This window comes from Copadichromis virginalis, linkage group LG20, assembly GCF_057382275.1.
Source record: "Copadichromis virginalis isolate Kocher_CV1m ecotype Utaka linkage group LG20, C_Virginalis_male_GT1.1, whole genome shotgun sequence".
NCBI lineage: Eukaryota > Metazoa > Chordata > Actinopteri > Cichliformes > Cichlidae > Copadichromis > Copadichromis virginalis.
Window position 1 is genome coordinate 24,823,644 of NC_140637.1, and position 27,614 is coordinate 24,851,257.

Consider the following 27,614-nt stretch of genomic DNA (forward strand, 5'->3'; position numbering starts at 1 on the left):
AGAAACGCCAGAATCTCACAAAACTAGTTCAACAGCCGCCAAACAGCTAACCGGTTATTAAGTGATGCCGTATGAACCCTGCTTCCGGGTCCAAACTACTCTGCGTTAATCAAGGCTGATGTGTTAACATATAGTGACGGCCGAGTGAAGCCTTCTGAAGCACCGAAGAGTTTCAGGCCTCTTTAGTGACATCTGGTGGCCAAAAGTATGAATCGCAGCTTACAACTCAAACTTCTTCATTATGATTGCCCGCTCCTTAGAGCTGAACTGACAGCGTCTGTTTGATGTTTACTTCAATAATAAATTATTTGTCCTTGTTTAAATGTGCCATGGTGTGTTCTCCTTTTGCTTGTGACTTCCTAATATAACACACACACACACACCAGAAAATTAAAATCTCCTTGTTTTATCGTCAGTTACTTTGACACAATGGACAAGCGGAAGAGAGTTGATGGATGTACAGAAATGAGAACCATTAGAATGACAGAAAAATACTTAGACAACTTTATTGTGTATCAAAATACTGTCTTACAATCATTTTTAAAGCCTTTTTATTTTGGACAAGATTCTTTTTTTGTTCAGAAACAGATTAGACAGAGCGGAGATGGAAGGACAAAGGGAGGGGAGGAGGGAGGGGTGGGTGTTGCTGAAGGGGAAACTGGTGAGATCTAAAACACTGAGCAAAAAAAAAAAAAAAAAAAAAAAAAAAAAAAAAAAAAAAAAAAAAAACAAGCATCTGTCCACTCCCTCTGACGCGATGAACCACACCATCATCGTCGTTGTCAGCCCTTCTGTTAAGCACAACTTTGGAAACTTCCCTTTTTAACATACAAGGCAGTGAGCCACTGCACACTCACGTTTCATGCCAGGGAATCGGGCTCTTTATCAGAGTTCTTACAACCTAATGGACATGGATGGCCATTACTGGTGGCACGCTTTCCACAAAAAAAACAAACAAACCGAGGAAGTGGCATTTCCAGGCAGCAGTGTCGGGATGACGAGCAAGCTACTGTGAAATGCGTCTTCCCTACTAAGAACAGCAGTGGCTAAACCTGGATCACACTAGCAGCAGGTAAAACAGCTGGGTTAGTAACAGAGCATCATGAACACTCTGGTGTAATGAACAGACATGTGTGTGTTCTCATAGAAGCTCATATCAGAGTGAATCCATTATTTACTGTGTGTATGTCAGAGTAACTCCTCCAGTGTAAACAGTAACTTCCATCCAAAGCAGGGGGCCAGACTCTACTGGCGCTACACTAGCTTCTCATAAATCCACTGAAAATCGCCTAAGGCACGACTGACTGCTAGCTTACAGTAATAATGAAAAAGGTGCGTCGTTCTCGTCCCCAAGTTTACTGAATGTGTTTAGCAGAAGAATGAAAACAGAAAATGGAGCAACTGACTGTAGACAAAGGAATATTCAATGCACTGAACTTTGAATGGAATTTTAAAATATCCAATCCTGGAATCTGGCTGAGGGCAACACTGATGAAGTCATTGGTAACATGGGAGGGACGTGGAGCTGTACACAATGATGGCTTAAACTGGAGAACGTCGTTTTAAACAGTGGTACAATTCTAATCTGCAGAGCTGGATTTTTGCTTTTTTATTTTTTTAAACTGTGATGTGGTAGGGGCTGCCGGGGATGTGCTCGTCGCCCCACTTCACCACCAGGATGTACTCTCCCTTTTCCTTGAGCTGGTAGCTCACGTTGTACATGCGGTTGCCCAGATGTTTCACAAGGATCTCCTCACATGGGACCTTAGGACCGTCCACGCCAACCAAGAGCATGTTACGACCTGCAAAAGATGTTATCAGGTGAGTGATTGCATCAGATCAGAATCAGCCCCAGAGCGTGTCGTGCAGAAGCAGCCACACTGCTGAAAGGTGTGGACAATTCCTCCAATGTTGCATTGCTAAAACAAGCACAGCCATTCCTCAGAGACGAGTCCTGACAACAGCTTCACCAAACTACCATCGCTGAGTGCTGGCAGTACGGGCCTTCCTTCAGATGTCCATTTGCATGAACAGATTAAATGTCAAGTGAAAGCAGCTCATATGAAAGCTCTGCCACACCGCAGGATTTTCTATTGTCATACTTACGACTTTACCACAAAATACAACATCTGATCCTGAATAGCGCTTTGACCCGTGTTCTGTTCATGCATATCCTAGCTTTACACACCTGCTTTGCTGCAGTCAACGCTGAAGTTGTTCTTCTGACCAATGAAGCCCTTTGTCAGGCCTGGGCCCTTAGCCACAACCTTGCTGGCATCGGATTGGATAGGAGCGCCCTGCTGAGAACAGCTGATGGCACGGGTCACAGGGTCTACAGTAACAGAGGAGGTTTCATGCATACTGTGGCTGGACACAAGCTTGGAACCTAGAAGACAGAGAGGAAGAGTGCGAGTTAAAGCTGAAGGCATTACAGTATTTTACATTTAATAAAATAATGATGAAAATATTCCTCCTCACCAGTGATCTTGGCCTTGAAGGGGCTTCCCACAATGTGGTAAGGACCGCCATACTTGATGGAGATGAGATAGTTGCCGGGTGCCATCGGGGTGTACGTGACCCTGTAACCCTCGGGACACTCCACACAGTCCATCTTCACCTTGGAAGGCCCGTCGATGGTGACCGCTAAAGCCCCGGGCCCTGCGTTGCTCGTGTTCACCACAAATTCACATGATGTTCCTGGAGGTAAATGACACATGACAGGCAGGATATAGGGGACATCAAACAGGCAAAGGAATTTCATTGATTTGCACTCAGGGTGAAAGTGCTACCTGTGGTGCCTCCCTCCAGTCCTGGTCCGTATGCAGACACCATCCCAGGGTCTCCGGCCTGGCCGGTCTCTCCGACTCGAATCTTGAACGGACTACCAGGGATGTGACTTCCATTGAACTTCACATCAATCAGATAGAGACCATTCTCTCTGGGGATGAACCTGACTGCATATTTATCTATCAAACAGAAGGCAGATCAGTGTGTAACACATCACATCAGCTTAGCAAGTGCTTTGATTGGGTTAGGGTTGGTTTTCCTGAGGTTACCTTGGTCAATCTCAGTGACGCAGCACTCCTCCAGCGCTCCTGACGGGCTGTGGACCTTGGCATCAATCGCACCCTTTGCTCCGTTAAGGCTGACAGCAAATGACGCTGGTTGGTTCACCTTCAGACCCGATTCCTGCTCAACAACACACTCACAGAATTAAACACTGCATCGAAGGACAAAATGAACCCCCATGCCTCTGCCGCCCACAGCAAGTCAGCAAAAGGTCACCACATCATAACCACCACTCTTACATAGCTTACCTGAAGTCGCTAACAAGGCTAAAGAGGAGGGCTGTGCAGTGAAAAGGTGTGCATGCATCATATTTTTGCTTGTGCACGTCCGTGTGCACATGAAGATTCCTGCAAGTGCTTCTAGTAGGTGGTCTGACCATTCATTTTGTAATATATTAGAGAACGCGCGATATGCTTTCAGTGAGCAGCAGGTACTTTGGAGTCGTGCTACCCAAAGTCTACGTCCACACAGTGTCTTGGTATCACGCATGTATGCAGTGATGACAAAGGCCCGTGTGATGATGTGACACTGACACATGGCTCTATGGATGAATGAACAGGAAGAACAGCCCATGTTAAACCTCTTTAACCCTTTAGCGCCCACAAGACTTTCAGAGACGAGAGGCTGTTGGGAGCCTTTAGAATGAGGCACGAGAAACACACACAGTCCTTTCGTATCCCAGAAGCCCTTGCACTGCCCAGCAATGCAGCAGCAGCTGATGGTGATCCCATGTCTGTACCTTTGCTACCAGTGCATGCAAAACAAACCACTACAGCTGACTTGCCGTCAGAGGTATCCACGCTCAAAACATAAAAACAAAAACCCTCACCGAGCTGCTACAGTAAAAAGAAATAAAAGGCTGGTCTCTTTACATATGATCTAGCACAAAAGTCACCAACACTCTGCTGCTGCAATGCGGTGTACTGTGGCCTGGTGGTGTGTGCATACGGATGTGTGCGTGTCTCAGAGCCTCACCTGAAGACTGGCAACAGTGAGTCGGCGGGCATCGTCTGACGGCGAAGCCACGGGGACGATGAAGGGGCTGTCGGGGATGTGCTCGTCGTTGAAGCGGATCGACACCTCGTAGTCACCTACACGGGGAACCATCAGTCAGTGAGAGTGTCACTTAAGCACAAAACAGTGACAGGACGACATGCACACGCACGCACTCATATGAGGACCAGGGTCAGAGTACGACTGAAGCATAAAACCACACTAAACTAGAAATGTGATTCAGTGTGCAGCACAGGCTCTGTCTCTTCTCACCAGGCTCCTGCACGATGTAGGAAACCCCACTGGAGCCGTCCTTGCGGTCCTCAAAGGCGATTTCGGCCTTGCTTGGCCCCTCCACAGCAATACTGAGCCCTCCGGCCCCAGCCTCCCGCGTCCAGATGCTGAACTCCGCTACACACACACATGCCAAAACAGAGTTAGCTATACAGTGTAAAATTACACACTGGATTCTGCACTCACAACCCAGACACCACACCAACCTGGTACTCCAGCCTCCGCTCTCTCCAGGCCTGGCCCTCCAGCACGCACTTTGTGAGCGCCACCCTCACCCAGGGGGCCGACAGTGAACTGGAACGGGCTCCCAGGCACATGCACGCCGTTGTATTTCACACACACTGTATGCACACCGGTCTCAGTGGGCACAAAACGAATGCAGTAGGTGTTATTCTCTCCCTCCATGATGTCAGCCTTGTGAACCTGACCAGAGGGGCTGGTCACCTGAGCGGTCATGTCCGCTATGCTGATCTCTGAGGACGCACAGATGTAGACATACAAACATGAGGATCACCTAGCGTCAGCTGCATAAGAGAACCTAACCGTGAGAAGGCTGTAACCTCCCCCTTTACACCCAAGCACAGATGGAGAATTAAATACGAGTTCCTGCTCGTCTCACCTGGGATCTTCAGGCTCAGGTCACACTGGCTGCCAACGTTTGCAACAGATGCTGCCCTCTTCTTCCTGGTGATGCTCTCCTTCATTCTGCCCTCCCCTGTTACCTTCACCGTGAAAGCACTTCCTGTGTATACACATGAACAAATTCACTTTTACAAAACCAAAACATGTGCCTCCTCTGTAATCCGACTGTTTCATGTAAGCACCTGGCACATGTTGGTCAGCAAACTTGATGTTGATGATGTAATTTCCTGGTTCAGTGGGGCAGTAGGTGACCTTGCAGGTGCCATCCTCCTGGTCCTCAGTGTTAATGTCCACTTTGCTGGGGCCTTCAATGGAGAGGCTCAGGCCACCGTAGCCTAATGCATCAAAGATGAGCATGACAAATATGAATGTGTAAAAATAAAATGACAGCATCTATGCTTTCACTGAGCATATACCTGCATCACGAGTGTCGATGATGAACTCTGCAGGCTCAAAGGTCCTGGCCTCGCTCAGCCCCTGTCCACTCACACGCACACGGCTCGCGTCACCAATCTCTGACTGCTTGATCATTACAGAAATTGGGCTGCTGGGAATATGACGACCGTTCTTCTTGATGTTAACAAGGTGCTCGCCAATCTCCTTGGGAACAAAGGATATTCCTAAGACAGACAGAGGAGGGTTAACAACGCGCCAACCAGCATGCAGCCAGTTTCATCCCCCCAGTTATACTTAGGGAACCATAAAATATTCTGATGACTCATTGTTTAGCAAACTTAGATGCACACTCACCAACGTGACCGTTACGCAGCATCTTCAGCAGGCAGGGCTCCTCTCGCCCTGAGGGTGTTGTAAGAGAGGCTGTCAGCTGGCTGAGGTCGAGCTCTCCAATGTCCAGTGGAATATCTGCAGCCGAGCCCACCTTCAGATGGGACATCCTCATCGAATCGTCACCTAGAGATGCAGTAGTGATTGTTAGGGCACACGCTAATGGCATAAATGCACTTTTTCTATCATTTTTTGTGTGTGTGTGGGGGGGGGGGGGGTGCGGTTTGTGGCTCAGCTGCAGGGGAGGGGGTGGAGCAGTGGGTTCAGGGGAGGCCGACCCACACCTGACTGGAGGAGAGGGTGGTGTGTGCTACAGGAGCAGTGGGAAAGCCAATAAAAACGTGTTAACAGCAACGCTGCTGTTGTCGGCTCACACACACACGTATCCTTGCTAAATTAACTGGATTTTTATCGTTTCAGTTTCCAGGCATGTAGTCTTGGAACATCTCTGGATCCAGCAGGAAGGGAGGAACTACGTTACTGTAGTGTGTGGGCTGCATGGATGTCTACTCTGATGTAGAAAGAGTTACCAGTAATCCTAGCAGAGAAGGGGCTGCCTGGGATGTGCTTGTCATTGTATTTAACAAGGATGCTGTAGTCTCCCGGCAGCACTGGCAGGTAAGACACGGTGCAGGTTCCGTCCTGGTTGTCCACACAGCTGATGTCAGCCTTGGACGGACCCTCGATGGCCAGAGACAAACCCCCTACAAAGATGATCAGCGGGCGTCACATGTGTTCAAATCTGAGGCGGCAGGTAAGTCATAGCCAATATGATTGCACTCCACAGGTGTAACTGTTACCCACCTTCTCCAGCATCTTTGGTGTTAACAGTAAAGACGGCTGGCTTGTTGACAGTCCCGTGGATAAGGCCAGGCCCATAGGCACTGACATTACCACTGTTCATGTAATCCACGTAGAACTGCAAGGGACTTCCTGTTGGCAGACAGAGCGGTTAGTGTCGCACGTCCAAACCATCTTCTCAGTGCACTTTAGAGCCCACACAGTCCTAAATGTGTGCAGATACCAGGGATGTGGATGCCGTCGTATTTGATATCCATCTCGTGCAGGCCGGCCTCTGTGGGAGCGTACTTGACAGTAACCGTGCCATCTTTGTTGTCTGTGATGTCAGGCTTAGCCACTTTGCCCGATGGCATTCGGACCTCACCTGAAGCAGAGGACAACACAATGACACACACAATGACACACACACACACACACACACACACATCACTATGATCAAATTACGCGTTTATAAAGGAGACGTTACCTGTGATCTCTCCTTTCTGGATGGTGAATGGAATCACCAGGTCAAACGGTCTCAGACTTGCCACATCCAGCCCGTTCATTCCCATTGGTCGGTCTGTTGCCTGAGAGACAGAGTGCACCAGTCAGATCACAGGTTGTTAAGAGATTGTGGCAACCGTTCTGGTTATAGTGACAACATGTCACACAAAGTGAACACAGTGCGGGATGGAAGAGGAAAACGCCAACAATGAACAGAGGATGAGACGATGAGATGGAATGATAATGGCGACTGTGGTCAGGATGATGGTACGGACAAGCTGCAAGAGCAGGATGGGGACAAAACATCGGGAAGCCATTTTGAAAAACGTGGAGTAGCTGGGACGGCCAAATTTAGGATTTTCAAAATGGCCTTTTTCCCTCTGAAGCCAGGTCGACATGGAGCACTGTCCACAAGGGCTGCATAATGCTTGAGTAAATATATAATTTGGTCCCATGCTACGAAGGAAACCACTGTTTAACTCATACAGTAGGCTTTGGACCCTGAACTTTAACATTATGCAGCTCTGCTGAACAGTCCATGTGTCCCTGGCATCCTGTTTGGAGAGAGAAACGAGAGAAAGCACCCTCTCAGTGATGAAACACCTGCAATGAGACACAGCAGACAATGATGAAAGGAGACCATGTGCACCATAGACGACAAAGGGACAACAGGGAGAAGCAAAACTGAAGCCGAGAAGGCCGAGAGACTGGAGGCTGAGGATTTAGATACCCAGGGCTGTTGACTGTAGTACTGGGGCATTTGGCTCTGTTGCATGAGCTGGTCTGATGGAGCTCCTTCCAGTGCCTGGAGGGTGTAGGTAGGGATGGTGGAGGGAATTGAGAGAGTGAAAAAGATAAGGCATTGGAGCGGATTAAAACGGCAGTCAAAGTGATTTAGAGAAACGGCTGCAGGCGTCAGGACCAAAGCCTCTGTAGGGGAAGTAGTTGAAAGCATCTGTGGTCCAGGGCTCTGACAAACCTGTAACTGCTGGTAAACAACCAGCTCAGTAGTTACTGTACCGACGAGCAACACAAACACTCTGCATCAACTTGTAATTCTTACCACGTCTACATCAGCTGCTGCTCATTTGAATTTAAAATCTGTCCTCATAAAGGCCCCGCCCCTCTACACCATCTTACTGAGAGTACTCAGTCAGTATGAAGGGGCTGAGCAATGACAAATGAAGCCAATACAGGTGTGACAAAAGCTGCACCTCATTGTCCTATAAAAGCTCCCACGTCCACCTTTGTAGCCGGAAAAACAGAACGTGCTTACACTCTGCCTATACTGACCAAAGCTGCTTTTTGGACCCACTTCCACAGCAACACAACATGTGTGACTTTAAAACATTAAATCAGGGCTTTGGAATCTCGGACTGTGTATGAGTTTTCTTCAGTCGGTGGTTTCTGTCACTCTTACTAGCAGCAGGGCTCGACTAACGCACAACCTTTGGACAAACTGCCTGAAATGTGTTGACAGAAACATTTCAGGGATTCTGAGTGATTCTGCACTCCAGATGGGTTAATTGCAATAAAATAAATTTCATCGTGATGACGGATTAATCCACACTAACACGTTAACTTGGACAGCCCTTATTAGTGCTCACTTAAATTGCTTGCCTAGAATTTGAGGACAGTTTATCGTGGGCCCACTTCCTGTCAGTTATCTCGCCCATAATCGTCTCATGTCGGTGACTTTGTATTCTCGCGTCACCAGCTTCAAGCTGCAGCCTGCTTTCACTGTGGATGCAGCTTAAGACTGAACTCTGCTTCTCCAAGTTGAGGGTCATTCTTGATAACTGTATCTGACACTGAGAAGTTTTCATGAGATTCTAGCAGAGCAGGCTTACACGTGCAGATCACTCACCGTGACTTGGAACGGACTGTTAGGGATGTGCTCCCCTCCAAAGCGGACGCAGATCACATACTCTCCAGGCTGTGGCGCCGTGTAGAAGATGTCGAATGTGCCGTCCTCATTTTCAACCACGTCCACGTCAAGCTCCGCCCCCTCTGGCGTGCAGACGCTGCACGTCACCTTGCCTTTTCCAGCAGCCTTGGCGTCCACCGTGATAACCGTCTGTTCGCCAATCTGGATAGTTGGGCCAACACCGGCACCTTCAGATAAAAAATAAATAAATAAATAAAAAAATAAAAAATAAAAAAATGCATTAAGTCGTTTCTTACACAGACAAACGCACTGCCAGACGCAACATTCAGCATGCACATTCCACAACCAGAAGACCAGGTTAAAGCTGAATCTAGTCATGTTATTACCATCGCTCATATATTGTTACCAATAACAGTTACAGTTTCCATGTATGAACAGAAAGCTAGATTAGCCAGAGTGCCATTCCACCATGCCTTTCTACCTACTCTGTTAGTCCATTAGTTTGTCCAATATAAAATGGAGACACAGTTATGAGAGAGGAAGCGTAAAATGAGATGGAAGGCGGGGGAGGAAAAAAAAAAAAAAAGTCTGGGAAAGTGAAATATAGAAGAGAAACAAGCAAAAGGATGGGATGTCCTGTTGAAAGCTGGTGCCACTATCCTCCATGCTGAGAAAAAGACAACAGAAGGTCCTCTACATGATAAAAAGGCTTACCTAAACCGTGACCGCCGATTGAGACTGAAAGTAGGAACGGTGAGAAGCGAGGGAGCCAGAGAAAAGTGACAAATAAAAGACAGTCAGGTGGGGTGGAGGTGACGGGTGGCAATAACTGTGCTCCAAACAGTTGGATGAAACAAACGGTGGGGGAGTGTGAAGCGGGGCGGTGTGTGTGTGTGTGTGTGTGTGTGTGTGTGTGTGTGTGGGGGGGCCGGGCTGAGTAGGAGTGTGCAGGGTGCAACTGAGGAGCACAGCGTGAGAAATGCCACATACCAATGCACAAAAAACCAAAACAAAAAAAACTGATGAGATACGAGCTGCAGGTACACTGAGAGGCACTCTAGATCACATGACCTCCAACAAACCACTCACATAATCATCTGTGGAGCCAAATGTCCGTGAGCCCTCAGGTGTGGGTGGGTAGGAAGACTTTCAATCGTTGCCATTGTAGTTAACCAAAGAGTGTCTCATTCATGTATGTTTGACTAATTCATAAAAACCAAAAACAGGATTTCTATCATCTGAGCTCAAACTCACTGATGTCATGCATCAGGTGACTTAAAGAACCAAAGCAGGTAGTCCTACCTGGCTGTTAGAAAACATTCAAGCTTCGCTTTCAGAACCAGAAGCTCTGCATGTGATTACAGCTGACTGATTAAACTGGAACTTCCTCAACGCTCGACTTTAAATACCAGATCCTGACTCTTCAGTTCAAAGACACGCCGAGCGCTCAATCCTTGTGTTCTGTAGACGCATTTGTAAGTATTTACCCATTTGTAAATCTGCACCGCTCAAAGAACTGTGCAACATTTTCTGCAATATATAAAATCCTGTACGAGCAACTATTCCTGCACGAGAGAGGAGAGAAACGTTTTGTGGCTCTGAGTAAAAACCCTTTGACCTCTCCCGCCTGCAGGAACTCTGGATTTTAATAGCAACAGGTGGAAATGTGGGGCATATACTGTTGATAACAATCAGATATGTTGGAAATCATTGTGTGTCAGTATTCTACACAATATGTTTCACTAATTATTCCTGCTGAGATGAGACACTGATCAGCAGTACAGCCGACTGAGTTGGTAGAATAACAAAACTCAACGTCTATGACTGCAGCAGCCCGTCCTGGACATACCTGTGACGGTGCACTTGCTGGCATCTCCGGTGGGCAGAGCCCTGATTCGGTAGGGTGAATAAGGGATCTCGTCTCCTCCGTACTTAATGAGAATGGTGTATCTGCCAGTCATGTCTGGCACATAAGACACCAGGTAGGTCCCATCATGGTTGTCACGGATATTTGCCTTCTTGGGCTTCCCCTCTGGGTCCTTCAGGAGAAAACAAAGCGTTAGCTAAACATCGCAGCTCTGATTCCATGCTTGTGTGGTCCAAGCACTCACAGTGATCTGCACTGCCAGCAGTCCCTCGCCTGCATCTTTGGCATCGATGGTGAACTCCACCGGCAGAGAGGCGGGCACTCCAGTGGTGTTGAGGCCGGGTCCGCTTGCACGCACCTTGCTGGCATCATGGGTGGGCAGCACCTTCACCTTGTACGGGCTGACAAAGAGAGAGAAGGACTGGCTGTGGGATACAGTCTCATCGACAGAGCCGAGTAAACCACGGGCAGGTTAGAGGTTTCACTAGCAGCCTGATGAAACGAACTGTGTCGTTAGCCGAATTCAGCCATGCAGACAGATGACCGTCTGTGGTAAAGCATGCAGATCACCCGGACAGCACAGTTATTATTCCAGCCAGACTTCAGCTACTTCATTCTAATAATGCAGGAACTACAAAGATTTATTACTGGCTTTTGAATGTGGTTCTATTCAGAAAAACAAAACTAACATCGTTTTGTGTTTTCTGTGTTGGTCACAGGCAGACATTGATCATCACTGTTAGATATTAGGAAATGGATTAAAATTTGTGCATATTTAGGCTGATACACTGCCTGAGAGTTACCTGCGTGGGATCTCCTCATCAGCATACAAAACATTGATGGAATAGGGTCCCTCTCGAGTAGGAACATAGTTGACTGTGTGAGTCTGGTCACCGTTATCCACAACCTCCACAGGCTCCACCACACCTGAACACACACAGAAGGAAGCCAAATACCAAGTTTAACATCCTCTAAGAGCTCTCTGGTACACAGTTAATCATAGATGGAGAAATGTTAGAAGCCAGATCACCTTTGGGCCCTTGTACTCGGACCTGCAGTGGGGCAACTCCAGCTTTGGAGGCATCCACTGTGAACGCCTGAGGAATGTTGGCTCTGACATTGTTGCCGAGGCCGGGACCCTGGCACTTCACCTTGGTACTGTCCACTGTGTCGCTGACGGGCACAGAGAACGGACTTCCTGCTCAGAACAAGCACGAGGGAAACGATATTTAAGGCCTCTGCTTAACAACAGGGGATGAGTACATTTCAAAAGGATGTTCTTCTCACAGTTGTATTTCTTACTACTACTAAAACAGTATTCGGTACCTGTGATGGGCTGTCCTCCGTAGGTGATGTTGAGGTTGTACGTGCCAGGCTCGTATGGGATGTACTCCACACTGCAGCTGCCATCCTTGTTGTCAGTGCAGGACATTTTGGCCTCCGACGGACCTTCCATAGCTAGACCCAGGCCACCAGTACCTGCTCCTCTGCACGGGGAAGAAAGACTTTCACAATAGGAGTAGGAAACAGATTTGTGACACACCACCATGAACTCGTCTCACCTGGTTTCCACGGTGAACTTGTTGGGCTTGTTGGTGGTGCCACCTTTCAGACCAGGGCCGTGCACACGAACACGAGCCGGGTCGCATCCTTCAGTCACAGCAACACGGAACGGGCTCTTTGGTACCGGAGAGCCATCATAGCAAACTTCCACAGTGTGTGGGCCTGAAACACACACACACTCAACTCAAAGTGGAGAAGAAGAAAAACGCTCAGTTACTGTACCCACTGCTGCACTTTAACTCACCCTCCTCATAGGGAGTGTACTCCACATTGTAGGTTCCATCCCGAAGGTCCGTGATCAGGGCATCTGTGCGGCTCCCTGAGGGGTTGCTGATGTGGGTTTTGATGTGGTCACCTCCAGTCTGTGAGAGAGCGCGAGCATCCACAGTGAAGTCTGTAGTGGCCTCACGGAAGACTCCTGAAAGGACAGAACATACAGTACACATAAGCTCATGTCCTTTAAAATGAGACCAGTCTATCATTTACATTTCACACAGCTCCCTTTATTCTTCACATAACGTTATTCACACAAGCTGGGGCCCAATTTCATCTGAATTCTGCAATAATCTACAGATCAGATCAGCTCCCATCAATAAGACTATGGTGATAATGGGAGGAAGAAACCAGCACCAGCCCCACAAAAAAGGAACACACACACACACACACACACACACACGTTATTTCACCTTTGCCTTCCACTCCTGGTCCGAACACCAGAACACCGCTGGCATCAACGGCAGGCTCCACGTTGAGCCGAGCAGGGAAGTTGGGCACATCCTGGCCACCATAGCGGATGGTGAGCGTGTACGAGCCGGGGTACAGAGGGATGTAGGTAATCGTGTAGGTTCCATCTCCGTTGTCTTGGATGTGAACCTCTGCCTCAGTGCCGCTGTCCGATATGATCTCAATAGTCAGCTCAGCAGGGCCGGCATTGGTACAGTCCACAATGAACTCCCCTGTCTCGCCAACCTTGGCACGCTCCAAACCTGGGCCTGAGCAACGTACCTGAGAGGAAAGGTGACACGGAACAAAGATCAATGATTCCAATCTGCAAGCATGTCAAGCTGAATTAATTCAATTCACTTCACACAGGTTTAAGAAGATCCAGCAGCGCTTGTGGCCAACCTTGGAGGGGTCTGTTGCAGGGTAAGCTGTGGGGGTGAAGGGGGAGCCAGGGATGGGCACTCCATCATAAGTCAGTTCAACCTGGTATGGTCCTGATTCCCGGGGAATGAATTTCACCTGACTAGTCTCTGGGCTCAGCCCAGGCTCCACCTGGAACAAAACACATTAACGTGACTTTACCAGAGGCATGAGGAGAGAGAAATACGTGGCACTGAAAGAGTGCTGGAACACTGGGAGAGTTCTCCAACATCCAAGGAGAACTTCCAGGGAGACCAAATAAGTGGCTGGAGGTGTAAGACAGCGGTGGAGTGGACTTTGATTTTACCAATAAGGATAAATAAAATGTTTATTAAAAACCAAAAACAGGATGAAACTGGTTTAAGACTCAAAGAGAAAAACATTGACTCCTATATTGTCCTGTTAAGGAGATTTGGTGTCATACTTTGCTGGACACTGGTTTCCCTCCTGGTCCAGTCACTTTGGCAGCAACCTTGCCCTGACCCCCAGCACCCTTTGACTTGACAGTCACTTCCTGATCTTTGCCGACAGTCATCTCTGCAAGAACAGACCAAAGAAAACACACTGACACTTCTGATCTGCCTGAAAAGCTTAGATTTTTTTTTTTTTTTTTATAAACACATCAACATACTGACAACCATGCAAGGGAGAAAGCCATGGTGAAAACAGTCATGTTAGACAGTGGGCTTTATATAGGTTGAGGTTTGCTGTCAGGTGTGGCTGGACAAGAACAGTGGCACAGGTACATACTGTCTCCCAGGCCGGTCACGTTGACCTTGCTGAGGTCCAGTGTGGGCGCCACGCCGACGCTGAAAGGGCTCTTGGGAATGTGATCTCCACCATAGGTTACAGCAACTCCCAGTGGACCCTGTCACAGCAAAGAGGAGCGATCCACACAATCCCATTTAATATGATGCATAACAGCCAGAAGAATGCTTTACTGCTCTGATAAGAAGCCACATGATACAACGTAGCACAACTGCATGTGGGAGCATTCTTCTCTCACCTGTTGCACGGGTGTGTATTTAACAGTGTGTGTGTTGTCGTGGTTGTTGATGATTTCAAAGTCTTTCACAGCCTCTCCTTTGGTCGGGCCGCTGAAGCTGCAGTCCAGGTTTGCCTTTCCTGCTCCTTTAGTGCTGACGGTGAAATGAGTGGGCTTGTTCAGCTCTACGCCTGAAAGACAGCATTCAACTGGGTTAGGGAGTCTAATTAGAATAAAAGTAATCACCCAGCATGTCATACAAGCTTTTGTATCAACACGTTTCAATAAGCAGGAAACTTTTACAACTTGGAGGAAATGCTCAGGGTGCTTCAGGGTCCACGGGTAACAGCTCACAGCAGACAAAAGACTAAGATTAAGATGTGTAAATGTAGATCTGCAGATATATAAAAGACTTAAAGTAACAGATTTAAAATGCTACCCAGCTTAGCACAGCGTTTCTTCTGCAGTGTAAAACACCAAACTACCTTGAGCTAAATTAAAATGATGCATTTAACTGAAGCAGTTGATGACTGATTTGAATTATATTAGTTCAAATAAAGTCTATTTATATGCAGTGTACAGTGACGATTATAGGTGTGCAGTAACAGTCTGACTCTTAAGAGATTAATAAGTGTGATCCAGCTTCATACATTTATTCTGGGATGCCACAGCTTTACAGGAGTCTGTCACAAAACAATCATTTCAGCCCCCCGCCCCCCCAGATGACAACATCTTAAGCTAATGAGCAGGAACAGTGACTTGTACAAATAAATCCTATTATGTGACTCATCTTTGCCATCTTACCTCTGTCAGACTGTCACATGACAGCTCAGAGGGACCCGTTTCCATTAGCAAAGCAGCTCTAACCCTGTTTATTCTTGTTTTTAAATCCTTGTGATTTTAATCTGGATCTTGTCAGTTTTGTCAAACAAGTTCTTGCTACAGATGTTAAAGCATTGAGAGCTATGAAGAGTTGTTCCATGCAGTTTGACACTGACCGTCAAACCTTTGAGCGTTCAATCTACAGCCAATCGAATGTGGCCACGCCTGTTTTTGTTAGCGCCCTCTGGCTTGGTGTTCTTACCACTGCGGCTGAGTCCCGGTCCCTCCGCCTTGACTTTGCTGGCATCATGAGAAGGATCCACTTTGACCCTGAAGGGCGTCATTGGAATAGCCTGAACGCAAACAGGAAGACAAACATTACAATAAACCCCGAGTCGTGGAAACAGTCTGCCTTCCAACCGATATAAATACTCAAGGATTCAGAGTCACCTGGTCAGCAAACAGCACCATGATGGTGTAGCTGCCTGCTCCAGGGGGAGTATATTTGACGGTGAAGGTATCGTTGTCGTTCCTGATGATGTCAAAGTCGATGTCAGCCTCTGCAGGTCCCACCACTCCCGGGGCACACTTGATGCCTATGCTAATGTCACCTGATGGCCGAGGGCAAAGGTTAGCACGTTAGCATGTTATAGGTAAAGCTCTACAGCCTCAAACAGCAGCTGGGTGAAATACATTTCCTATAATATCTGTTCATAAACATGTTGTTGTTTGGAATATTGCTTTGACCGGATCTTTTGTTTGCACGCTTTACTCTGTTTTCTGGAGCTTTACCTTGACCAGCCTCTGAGCAGTCAACAGTGAAGTATGTTGGCTCGAAGGCCTTGAGGCCCGTCTTTGCCACTCCAGGCCCAGAAACCTTCACCTTGTTTGGATGACAGCCTGCTCCGATATTCATCTGTGGGCACAAACACCAAAGCTCAGGAGACTCAGTGAGAAGAAAAGGCGAAGCCTGCATAGCAGAGCATACTCACCCTGAACGGACTCTCAGGGATGTTAACGTCTCCCCAGGACACCATCACAGTGTGCTTCACAGGCTTTCGTGGGGTGTAGGTGCAGCTGTACGTGCCGTTGCCATTATCCTTCACCTGGACGTCCACAGAATTGCCTTCACCATCCTGTGCAGAGGACAAGGGATTAGTTCACTCAGATTTAATACACATTTACCATATTTTTGGTCATAAACAAACCCAGACATACCTGAGCTACAATTTTCAGAGGAGCTTTTCCTCCTTGCTTGGCATCGACCGTGAATTCGGTGGGTTTTCCAACAGCAAGTCCACTGCTCTGAAGGCCTGGGCCGTACGCCTTAACCTAGACAAAAAACAAACAAAAAAACCCCACATGTACTACAGCCAGAATAGCATTTACACACTACAGTGCTGTGAAGACATATCTGCCTCCTTCCTGATTTACCATCTTTTTCCATATTTATCACACTGACATGTTTCAGATCAGTTTTTAATATTAGACAAAGAATGTCTCCTATTAAAAACGCAGTTTTCCAAACACACTACAGGAAAAAGTAATTCATCTAAAACCTGAAACCCTGTGTGTCACCTCTGACACCAAGAACTGCATCAAGTGTTGGGTGCAGGAAGCCTCCCTTTGCCTTCACACAATCGTTTTTAACCCATCCACTCCCACCATGATCTCAGGCCTTGAGGCAACAGTCATGAAAACTAATCTTAACTGAAGAAAGATTGTTAGATGGACTCGTCCGTAATCTCCATGTGCATCTCTCTGGGTGGGCGCATACCTTGTCTGGGTAAAAGTCTTTCCCTGGTGGGTTGACGATCTCAGCCATAAAGGGAGAGTGCTGGATGTCCTCATTGTTGCAGAGCACATGGACGGCATACTCGCCAGGCTCTGTGGGCCAGTAGCGCACGTCACACGATCCATCACCCTTGTCATCACACTCGATCTTGGCCTGAGACGGACCTTCCACAGAGAAACCTGAAGAACAACAGTTTCAGAGAAGAAACTGAAGATGATCTGCACATGCTTTCAGGACCGACCCCATGCCCGCGTATGGCACTTACCCAGTGTACCGACATTGTCTCCAACAGCCTCCACCACAAAGTCAGCAGATTTACCAACAACGCCTCCTTCCAGTCCAGGACCCCAGGCCCTCACCTTCTGCTGGCTAGCCTCGGTGCCAATCTTGACCTCCACGGGACTAAACAGAGCATCGAATGGTCAGTCACAATGACAAGTTGGAGTCAGTGTTTTGTTTGCACGCCCATGTGTACCTGCGTGGAATGTGCTGTCCTCCCCAGGTGATGGTGATGGAATATGTTCCAGGTGTGGTGGGGTAATACTCAAATCCATACACACTGTCTCCAAGGTCTTTCCGTTTACACGGCTCCTCCAGACCCTCTGTGAACAAGATGCCTTTGCATTATTTCTTTAATCCAGTCTTACTTTATCATTTTAGGAAGGAGGAAGCATCCCCAGTCTGTTTGTAGTGAAACCACAAACAATAGATTCATTGGCTGCTCAGAACCACATTTAAGAAAACAAAACCATAGCTCAGAGTAGAAATCCTCTGAGGCGATCGTCATTTTAGGTTGCATTAAAAAAAAAAAAGGTACATTTTTAAAATGCTTTATGCACAAAATTGTTCCCGTTGGACACAAGAAGCAGATTCTGCAGCCTGATCAGGCTGGTGTTTGTGCAGCTGGCTCACTGTGCTGTGATAACAGTGCATTTGTCAAAGACTGATGTGAACAGTGAAGACAGTCTGAATGTCAAAGAGCGCAGAGGAGGGCTGCAGACGTCAGGAGCTACTCTTTCAGTGACAACAGCTGGCTGCGCTCGTTTGTCTTCACTGTTCTGTTGGTTTGTTGTCAGTTAGCTAAAGATTATCTGGGGCTTTGTAAATCCAACAACCTCATTTACTGATGTGTTTGTTTGTTGGGTTTTCTCTCTTCAGATTGCAAACATTAATCCCACCTCAAGCACAAAAACCAATATGAACTTTTGGATTAGAACTCACTGGGGCCCTTGATGGTGACTTTCAGCTCCCCAGTGCCGGCTCCTTTTGTGTAAACCTTGAAGTCTGCAGTCTCCTTCACCCGGAGGCCCTTTGGCTGCAGACCACGACCCTTGGCTCTGCAGAGGCTGGGGTTACATGCTGTGGACAAACAGAGCGAGTGAGACGGGCACGGCTCAGAGTAACATTATGACCACATTTCAGTGGGGACAAGACCAATGAAGTGTGAGGTGAATGACATTAAACACAAACCATCCATCACACTCCAGATCTGTTGGAAAGCAAATGTTATTTTCTCCTTCCTACTACCCTGCATGCCCCCAGTTATCCACCCATCCTTTCCTGCAGAGGGAATTCTTAGACCACAGGGAAGGAAGTGAGCCATTATCCTCACACAGGAAGTGGGATATCCCTTCATATCACTTTATTAAAACTGTAAAAAGCAGTGCTGAGTCACAGCGAGACCAAGTGCAGAAAGCAAAGGAAGCCTTCCAGGAAGATAAAGTGTCTCAAGATATGGTCCATGTTATTGTATTCAGATGTGTTGCACTTGCAAAAGCTACTGGACACAGAGACACCACATTAATGGCAGAAGATTGTTCTGTGTTTTGTTTTAAACCAAAGTTACTTTGTTTTTAATGTCTTTCAGCCTAATCTAAGGGGACCTTCTGGTTAGCAGCAGAGCTGTTTAATGACTTTTGGTTTTTCCCGATTGTGAAACTGAGGAAATTCTTTACAAGCTCTTGTTGTTTCCCACAGGCTCACTTTAAAGGACGACCATGATCTAAACGTTATCAGTTAGTAGGGGATGAGCCTATACTTGGCAAGTGGCAACCCTTCACTACTTTGTTAATGTGCAGCTCTTTCCATTTAACACCAAAGCAAATGCATTTGTTCTGTGAGCCCATTATACAAGCTGAATTTGTTTTCTGTCTGACAGACTCTGGCTGCATGGACGTCTTACTGGATCTCAAAAAGACAGTGAGTTACTATTAGGTAGCAGCCACACCCACCGTTCTGCTAAAAGCTATTTAAATCATGTAAATATAATTCTTAGTAACCCAGGTCACTGTTAACTTAAGACCACAGATTGGCTGTAATGAGGAACTGGTTTCCTGATCAAACACACTACAGCTTAATTTTCTGGGAATGTGTTTCTTCATGAATGTGCTGAAAACACCAAATAAGGAGATTCACACCACTGTGGACGCTCGAGTCACGTGAAGTTTACAGGCAGCCAACACACACAGCAAGTTTACAGGGGGAAAAACACACACACACACACACACACACGACAGAGTAGGTACCAAAGAGATCCCAGGAAGGAAGAGGCTGTTCCAGAGAGAGGACAGATGCCAGCAGGCTTCTATCAAAGAGAAGAGGACATAACATCCAGCAGAGGAACACAGCAGAGGTTAGACACAGGAGAAGCAGAAACACATTTTAAAACGGCTGCTGTGGTAGAAGTGTTCAGTTAGCAGTGACATCCTCCCAGATTTACACTCAGTGAAGCTTTAACATATGCTCACCCTCTCCCACATCAACTGTGAAAGGACTCTTGCTGATCTGACCACCAGCAAAGGTCACGTAAATGGTGTGCTGGCCCTCCTGGGTGGGTTTGTAGGTGCAGCGATAGCTGCTGTTACCCTTGTCCTCAATGGTGCACGTCACCGTGTTCTTATTCCCTGCAGGGTCCATGATCACCACTTCCACCTCTCCAACACCAGCACCTTAGAAAAACAGGAGGAAACGCACAGTTAAACACTCCATGTGGCCTGATGTTACAGCTAGCTGCACAAACCTACATTACCTGCTGTGTACACATCAAAGTAAGTGGACTTGTTAGCAATATTTCCTGAGGGCTCGAGGCCCGGTCCCTGTGCTGTGGCCTTGCTGGAGTCTCCCTGAGCCATGCCGACCTCCACCTCGAAGGGGCTCTTAGAGATGTGTTGCCCTGCAAACAGCACAGTCACCTACAAAGGAAGGAGAGCAGGAAAATGGCATGTTAGCTGTAATCACTGCTTTGTGGAGCAAAACCCATTTTCTACCTGAAAGATTACTTTAGGGATTATTTCTCACATCTTTAACATTGAATTCTTCACTCACCTTGTGCATGCCTGTCACTTTGGGGACATAGACAACAGAGTAGGTACGGTTCTTGTCATTGTTGGCCGTCACTTTAGCCTGAACACAGACACAATCGTTTTTAAATGAACAAAACTGAAAGTAGAAGTTACACACAAGGATGGATCACAGACCTCCTCTCTGTGGCCTGCAGGGTCCTCCACGTAAACCAGCACCTCTCCCATTCCTGCGCTGATGGTTTCCACGGTGAACGTAGCCTTTTTCATCACTACATTACCAACGGGCTCGACGCCTTCACACAACAGACAACATGTTAAAAATGTCTCACTGCAGTATGAGGCTCACAGTTTCTCTGTGGATACAAGCAAAGGTGCATCAGCTGCATGTGGTGATGCGCGTGCATGCCGGCATACCTGGGCCATAGGCACGCGCCTTCTTGGGGTTGAGTTTGGGTCGCAGAGGTGCTCCAGGCTTGAGCTTGGCTTTGGGGAACTGTGACAGGTAGGTCATGACTGAGTGCTCGTCCACATTGGGGTCCACGATCTCTTCAGGGGTTATCACCTAGGAGACGAGGAGGAACATTTTTCTAAATGTAACAGCGGGCAGCCCTCCCCACGACTTGTTTGCATGTTTGTAGTAGGAGAACCAAGGTGACAGCTGTGCAGACGGAGGCAGGGCTTGATCAGTTACCGTGGAGATTACCCACAGGCAAACCCAGTGATGTTTTGATTGTGTGATTAAAACCACACACACACACACGAGCTGTACGCATTTAGAAAGTACCTGAGACAGTCGCACGCAAACCAGGAGCCAGACAAACCACAGAGTCTGGAGGGGAAGGACGCCGACAGTTTCTTAGCAGAAGCACGGCTGAAGGCGGAAACGCCAGCGACCACAGAGCCAACTGTCAGCACGCTACAGCGTGCCAATCATGCCAACAGTACTGACACACACACAGCACAGTTACGCCACACAGGCGGCACAGGAAACTGAGTTCACTTTCAAAGCTCCCTGGTAAATGCTGAAAAGGGGCTCAAATGTCAGGTTTCCCCACATGACTGCACCAGAACAGATTTACCATTTCTAGTTTGCCAAAGACCCTCTGTAGCCTTACATAAGACTGAGGGGGTCTTTGGGGGGGGAACCAAGAATCGGACAGGTATGAAAATGGCCGCTCACTGACCAATTTATATTTAAAAAAAAAAAAAAAAAAAAAAAAAAAAAAAAAAAAAAAAAAGGGGAAGCCATCACCTGGGACCGTCACTCAGATAAGAGAATACTTGCACCACTGTGTAAGGATTCAAAAACGAGCTGCTGTACAAAGATAGATGTTGTGATGGTGACCAAAAGGAAAAAGCTTCACTGCAGATAACAATCACCCTCAGGAAATGCACCACTTCCTTGCGTTTGGTGTCGGAGGGAGTGAAGTCATTAGCAGGTGTGGATAAGAGTTCAGTCATAGTTTCCAGAGCGTAGCATGATCACCTACACCAGCCTAATGGCAGACTGACTGCAAACGATGAACAGTCTGAAAGAACACGATGAGTTTACTGGTGAACAACCTCTACACTCTTATTTTAAAAGTTCACCTGCTGTTAACCAGAGGCCCAAAGACCCATCAGTCAGCAGCTTCTGTAAAGCCTCTCAGCCTGTGGATGAGAGTCTCCAACAAGTTTCAATGACCAGTCCTCAGTGAAAGGCTCCATCATTTTACCTCCATTTAGATTAACTGCAGATGATGCAGTCATCCTCAAAGCCACCTTAACTCAAAGCAGGTTTTTGCTTTATATGCAAAATCTGTTCAAAAGTGAACGGTTGCTTATTTGTAAAACACTTGTGACTGGTCACAGTGACCAGCAGGAAGCAGTGCATTTCCCTCCAAAAGGCAGATAACTCTGGTTAAACGTTAGCTATGGGGAAAACATGATTGTGCTTGAACTGTGTTCCAATATCCAGCTTTTTTAATGTTACTCCTTCATTATCAGGTCACCTGTGGAATGCCGAGCCAGTCATCAGCTTGCTGCATGGCTTCACGTGCGTTGTCCACTGGTTTTGTCTGATCCCACTGGTCCCAGTCAGGACACAGACCTGCAGGAATAAGAGGTCAGATGGATTCACTATATGAAGCAGAAGGGTTCATTTATAGTACTGGCTGTACTGATTATGACGAGTATAAGATCTCAATGAGAAAAAAAGTGTTTAATGATATTGAACTTGCTAGAAATGCTAATGCAGAGTGGACATTTTTCCTGATGACATGTATAAGCTCAGCTAGCTCTGCATTTCACCACCGAGAGTGGATCTGTCGTGTCTTTGCTAATTTTCTGTCATTGCTCCATATTTTTATTAACACTTGCATAATTTAAAATCATGTGTCCTGGCTTCTAGAGGGCTCCAACACTCAGATGTCTTGACAATGAGAGCAGAAATCCCCAATATGGTCATCTGAAGCATACAGCTCTGCCCCACCCAGCCACTGTTTAAGGTTGCACTGAGGAGCTGTGCCAGGGCTGTATAAGATAAATAAGAAGTTTGAGTAAAAGCAGAGTAGATCCCCTTTACACAGTGAAACAGCATTTCTGATTAATTAGACATGGAGTGCTTCCTGTTATAGCCAGTCTGTCTAATTAAGGACAACATGTTGACTCCAAACTTGTAGCCTTGATGATATCCAGAAGATAAAGGCAGAATGTCTAATCTCTGCAGCAGTACGTAGGTGTGGGCAACTCTGGCTCCCAGACATGTCTGCCCTTGAATGATGAGCCTGTCCTGGAAATGCGGCCATGTCAGCAGTTATTTACTTGCTGGTAAGTCTGATGGCTGTCATTTCAGGACGCTGCAGTAAATCTGTTTGCTTCTGTGGAGGCCTCGTCTCCAGCTTGAGGTTGCTGGTGAGCCATAGCAACGCCAAACACTCCAAGCATGTAAACAGAAACCTCCTTTGTCCCCCGACAGAGCTCTGTACCCCCCTCTAGCTGCTCATCATCACTCTTCCCATCTGTTTTATTGACACGTGAGAATATCATGCTTTCCCCTCACCCAACCTCCAGCTGTCAGTCACTGCTGTGTGTTTAATGTTAGACGTATGAGGCGAGGTTGGCGTGCAGTTTGAGGAGTGGTAGTGTTGCGTCAGTGCACTGCTTAGTTCCACAATCTTTAAGTCCTCTCTAGCTGCTGGACTGAAATGTGTCACTACGTGCCACAGAGACCTGCACACAGGTCGAGGACTGTTTCACACGTCAGCTTTAAATGAATGCTGAACTGTGTTGGCCTGATTATTGATTTTAGCATCTCTACAGACACACACCTCAGCATTTCTGCTGCTTTGTGATGGAGATGTTTTCTGTTTCACTGCAGTGTCACTTACTGTGATTGGCTCTTGTTTATTATTGTTTGCGTAGTTATTTACTACCTTTGTGTCTCTCACTTGGTGAGCCGGATTACCAAATGAGAGCAACATGGTTTACACAATCCCTCGGGAAGTGAAAGACACAAGTCCCCTCTGGGGTCAGGTCAGGAAGGACTGGTGTCAAACTCAAACATGCAGACTTGCTACTGTGAGCCTGTGGGACAAGCTGAAAGTAGCTTCTCACCACACTGGTGTGATCGCTGAACACTCCAAATTTAATGATTCTTTATTGGTTAACATAAAATAAATAAGCGACTAATTTTTAAAATGGCCTGTATTTGTATAGTGCTTTAAAGCATGTGTCCAAGAACATGTTTAAAAATACTGAATCTTCACTGGAGCAGCAGAACATCGAGACAGGAGCCTCGTCTTTCTGAAATAAATGCATCTCGTTCTTGGTACTGGGCTCGTCTCAGGATCAGCCCCTAGCAGTAGGGTAAACACACCCACACACCCAAGACCCCAGAACACCTCAACACATCCACTGTTTAGCTCACCTGGAGCACAGCTGTCAACCAGGGCTCCCAGGGCCCGGCCGGTCTGCCAGTCTCTGTTGAAGTTGGTGATGGGGAGCTCAGGCAGCTTGTTCTGGATCCATCCCAGCAGCCTCTGCTTGGGGGTCTTCTGCTTGCCATCATCTGCCTCTTCCTCTTCATCCCACATGGGCATGGAGATGGAGTAGTGCAGGATCAAGGTCCAAATCAGACCCAGGATCAGCTTCAGGTTTCCATCAACAATGGCTTTAGAGTCTGGGGACCAGATATGAGTCACGTTAAACAGTCGCACAAAGTTCCTTTATTTTAGAAACCAGCTTAGACCACCATAAAGCAAAGCACGACTAGAAGGTCTCAGCCAAGGACATGAAGTAATCTGTACTTCAAATACTCAGATTCCTCCTGCTATCTAATGTTTGGCTGGATACATGCCCCTCCCCCTTTAAACATATTTCAGATGGTCTAATTTCCAGTGGTTGTCATAAGTCGAAGATGTGTCCATTCTTGGAGCACTGCATTTCAAAAGACATTAACTCAGAGCCCAAACCTTTTTTTTTTTTTTTTTTTTTTAAAAGTAGGAGGATAACAGTGCAAATTAAAAGCCGGGTTTCTGACACTGGTGGACAGAGTGCACGTCCTCAAATGGCAGTACAGCAACACAGTTTATGGTTTGGGCCACCGCTGCAAAGCTTTAATATGAAAACCTTGGAGGATACGTCGAGTGTAAATGCATTTGTTTCAAGGACGGCAGATTTGACCACCATGTACCAGTCATGGACTTGTTAACTACCTACCTCATTATTGCTTTACATCAAAGGAGATTCAGTACATTAAACTCCAGGATGTACACAGAGTCCCGCTGACTCTGTAAAAACAGTCATTTTCTAATGGACTCTAGGCTGCTCCACTATTTACCCAGCGGTTGGGGATGGACTCATCTGATTTTGTGCCGGATGCCCTTCCTGATGCAACCCTCCCAATTAGCTGGGCTTGAAAGCAGCACTGGGAGTACACCAGCTTGGAATCCCCACAGACTGGATTTATGAAGACGCCAACCAATTCCTTTCATGGTGTTTTATTAACTCAGTGTGGATGACTCATGAGCACAGTGAGTTTAAGTGTAATAAATGTGTATATAAATAAAATTGACCTTTTATTTGAACTAATTTTAATTTCACACGTCTTTGATGCATTTTTGCAGTGTAATAAAACTTGACCATTTTTGAAACTCCATTTGTGTTAATGAAACAGTGACGCTGAAGCGTGACAAAGACATGAAATTCATCTGAATTAGAGCCTGAACTGTCTGAATTCAGACGATAGCGTGAGAACTTCCAGAACAGAGAGTGCCATGATGAATGCAGACCTGAATCACATTAAAACTGAGACACTGACACACTAGTTCCAGTTGTGACGACCACACCAACAGCACACCGACTTCTGTATTTGCATTTTTCTATTTTCAAGTCTAAACCACATACTGCTGCAAGCTGAGTAAAAGGTGATGCAACCATAAGCTAGCCTGGGCATGAGCACACATACCGGCCCACATAAATGCTACTGCATGCACATAGCTTGCACAAGAAGCAAGACCAATGAGTCCTAAGATCAGGCCTTGAGGAACGGGTGTGGCGCAGTGTTTGTGCGTTTCCAAGCTGATGTTGATCAGATTATTAGTTAGAGAGGAAATAATGGGGCCAAGTTCAGATTCTTGGAAGAACCTGAGATCCAGTTCTGAAATACGAACAAAGCCCCACTTTTACGTGCAGCGTTTTTGTTTTGCAGGGTTTGGGAGAGCTTTAGTCTTCATTGCAATCTTAACTCCCCACCCCTGAATTTACAGCTACACTGGAATAACTGTTGGTGACAGCAAACCAGCCTCAACCACAGTGACACCACCCGAGCCCTTTGCTGGAGCTACTGCAGCATTAATGGTCTTCTCTGGGAGTCAGCGAGAGCGTGAGGATGCATGATGCAGATAAAGATGAGGAACAGAACAGCAACAGGAAATCTTTTCCCCATAACAACCTTCAACAAGTCGAGCTGTTTGTGCACATGCAGAACTGGGACAATCTGTCTTAGCTGGCTGCTCGTCTGAATCCATGCGCCAACAGAAAAGCATGCTCTCGAGCAGCCAACGCTGCTCTACATGACATGTCAGCTGCCTTCTGTTTGGCGTGGGTGGGTGAGAGACACTCCATAGGGGTGATCAAACAGAACTGGATCAGATGCTTGGATGGCCAGCTACTGTGGGAACTTTGAGAAAGAAGCAAAGAGGCAGCGGCGGAGGGGCGCAGAGATATGTTGCCTAGGGACAGATAAACCCAGGACTTATAAACTGTTATTAGTACTGATAGCAGAGTCTGAATAAGACCACAGGTTGGTACGTGTAGCAAGAATGCAGAGCAGCTAAGTAGAGGCGTGTCAGCCTGCCAGCCATCCCAGCAGAGACAAAACACTACTAGTTTTAGTACTTGTACAATTAAGAGAACACAATCTGCTGCTTTTAGTTCAACACGACAGTCCCCTATAAAGGAATATTGTTAGGACTTCATTCAGCTCCGAGTCTGTGTCTTTGATTCATGTCTTGCACACACAAAAGCCACTAAACATTCAAGGAATCTGCCAGCATTCCCAGCAGAGCACAGCTCACCAAGCCTGACAGAGCCCATATATGGACACATGCTGCCACAGACTCCCCCCTCTGCTGACTCATACACCCCCTGCAACAAGCTTGTGTGTACCACGGAGGCTACCGTATGGAGTGTCTGTGGTCCCTTTACTCCTAAAACTCCCATGATTCATTGGTATGGCTCATCGTTACTGCAGCAGCCCCTCCACAGCCCTCCTGTGGCATTACATGACATCATCACAACCCGTGACCTGTACCCTGACCTGGTCTCAGCAACGAGACCACGGGGAGCGAGAGCGCTCTGCACGGTTCAGACTGTACAGCAACATCTGGAGCCGATTAGTCCTGAGAGCTTGTAAACTGAAGAACAAGCAGCAGTCCCGAGGCCTCTCCCGTCCATGTTATCCTTACACAATAATGATGAAGTGTAACCGTAGCATGACTGTCACCATCTCTGTACGTTCATAATATCATCTCCAGCTCACATGTGGAAAGGAATTTTAATGAAATTCTTAACATGTCACATGACCGTACGTGTATGTGTAACATACATATGAGGAAAAAATAAAAAGATTAGTGTTGAAGTCCCACTGAGAAACAATGGGACCATCATTTCCAAAATGAGCGTTATGTTGATTCACAAAG

The 27,614-nt window shown here is 46.9% G+C and overlaps 1 protein-coding gene across 3 annotated transcripts in view; it reads right to left on the reverse strand.

The window, feature by feature from the left end:
• Nucleotides 1-481: 481 nt before the first annotated feature.
• The window catches only part of flna (filamin A, alpha (actin binding protein 280)), a 43,796-nt gene continuing 16,663 nt past the window's right edge, over nucleotides 482-27,614 (reverse strand). Inside the window, exons 3-49 of one of the 3 annotated variants that reach the window (XM_085444562.1) lie at nucleotides 24,341-24,592; nucleotides 22,425-22,522; nucleotides 20,848-20,995; nucleotides 20,608-20,726; nucleotides 20,456-20,533; nucleotides 20,160-20,322; nucleotides 19,879-20,079; nucleotides 18,353-18,490; nucleotides 17,607-17,733; nucleotides 17,397-17,533; nucleotides 17,114-17,310; nucleotides 16,555-16,668; nucleotides 16,329-16,472; nucleotides 16,129-16,252; nucleotides 15,787-15,947; nucleotides 15,599-15,689; nucleotides 14,536-14,705; nucleotides 14,280-14,397; nucleotides 13,954-14,066; nucleotides 13,512-13,661; nucleotides 13,073-13,391; nucleotides 12,631-12,804; nucleotides 12,386-12,548; nucleotides 12,150-12,310; nucleotides 11,854-12,021; nucleotides 11,627-11,750; nucleotides 11,068-11,224; nucleotides 10,806-10,995; nucleotides 9,671-9,694; nucleotides 8,936-9,183; nucleotides 7,799-7,873; nucleotides 7,052-7,151; nucleotides 6,809-6,949; nucleotides 6,589-6,717; nucleotides 6,315-6,488; nucleotides 5,749-5,910; nucleotides 5,415-5,618; nucleotides 5,181-5,333; nucleotides 4,976-5,098; nucleotides 4,563-4,829; nucleotides 4,336-4,473; nucleotides 4,045-4,160; nucleotides 3,057-3,189; nucleotides 2,790-2,966; nucleotides 2,479-2,697; nucleotides 2,189-2,386; nucleotides 482-1,802 (exon numbers count right to left, since the gene is read on the reverse strand). In XM_085444562.1, the coding sequence (XP_085300688.1) occupies nucleotides 1,618-1,802; nucleotides 2,189-2,386; nucleotides 2,479-2,697; nucleotides 2,790-2,966; nucleotides 3,057-3,189; nucleotides 4,045-4,160; nucleotides 4,336-4,473; nucleotides 4,563-4,829; nucleotides 4,976-5,098; nucleotides 5,181-5,333; nucleotides 5,415-5,618; nucleotides 5,749-5,910; nucleotides 6,315-6,488; nucleotides 6,589-6,717; nucleotides 6,809-6,949; nucleotides 7,052-7,151; nucleotides 7,799-7,873; nucleotides 8,936-9,183; nucleotides 9,671-9,694; nucleotides 10,806-10,995; nucleotides 11,068-11,224; nucleotides 11,627-11,750; nucleotides 11,854-12,021; nucleotides 12,150-12,310; nucleotides 12,386-12,548; nucleotides 12,631-12,804; nucleotides 13,073-13,391; nucleotides 13,512-13,661; nucleotides 13,954-14,066; nucleotides 14,280-14,397; nucleotides 14,536-14,705; nucleotides 15,599-15,689; nucleotides 15,787-15,947; nucleotides 16,129-16,252; nucleotides 16,329-16,472; nucleotides 16,555-16,668; nucleotides 17,114-17,310; nucleotides 17,397-17,533; nucleotides 17,607-17,733; nucleotides 18,353-18,490; nucleotides 19,879-20,079; nucleotides 20,160-20,322; nucleotides 20,456-20,533; nucleotides 20,608-20,726; nucleotides 20,848-20,995; nucleotides 22,425-22,522; nucleotides 24,341-24,592 (7,265 nt within the window). In that variant the 3' untranslated portion in view covers nucleotides 482-1,617. The remainder of the gene's footprint in view (nucleotides 1,803-2,188; nucleotides 2,387-2,478; nucleotides 2,698-2,789; nucleotides 2,967-3,056; nucleotides 3,190-4,044; nucleotides 4,161-4,335; nucleotides 4,474-4,562; nucleotides 4,830-4,975; nucleotides 5,099-5,180; nucleotides 5,334-5,414; nucleotides 5,619-5,748; nucleotides 5,911-6,314; nucleotides 6,489-6,588; nucleotides 6,718-6,808; nucleotides 6,950-7,051; nucleotides 7,152-7,798; nucleotides 7,874-8,935; nucleotides 9,184-9,670; nucleotides 9,695-10,805; nucleotides 10,996-11,067; nucleotides 11,225-11,626; nucleotides 11,751-11,853; nucleotides 12,022-12,149; nucleotides 12,311-12,385; nucleotides 12,549-12,630; nucleotides 12,805-13,072; nucleotides 13,392-13,511; nucleotides 13,662-13,953; nucleotides 14,067-14,279; nucleotides 14,398-14,535; nucleotides 14,706-15,598; nucleotides 15,690-15,786; nucleotides 15,948-16,128; nucleotides 16,253-16,328; nucleotides 16,473-16,554; nucleotides 16,669-17,113; nucleotides 17,311-17,396; nucleotides 17,534-17,606; nucleotides 17,734-18,352; nucleotides 18,491-19,878; nucleotides 20,080-20,159; nucleotides 20,323-20,455; nucleotides 20,534-20,607; nucleotides 20,727-20,847; nucleotides 20,996-22,424; nucleotides 22,523-24,340; nucleotides 24,593-27,614) is intronic. The other 2 variants (XM_085444563.1, XM_085444564.1) reach the window with 2 other exon arrangements.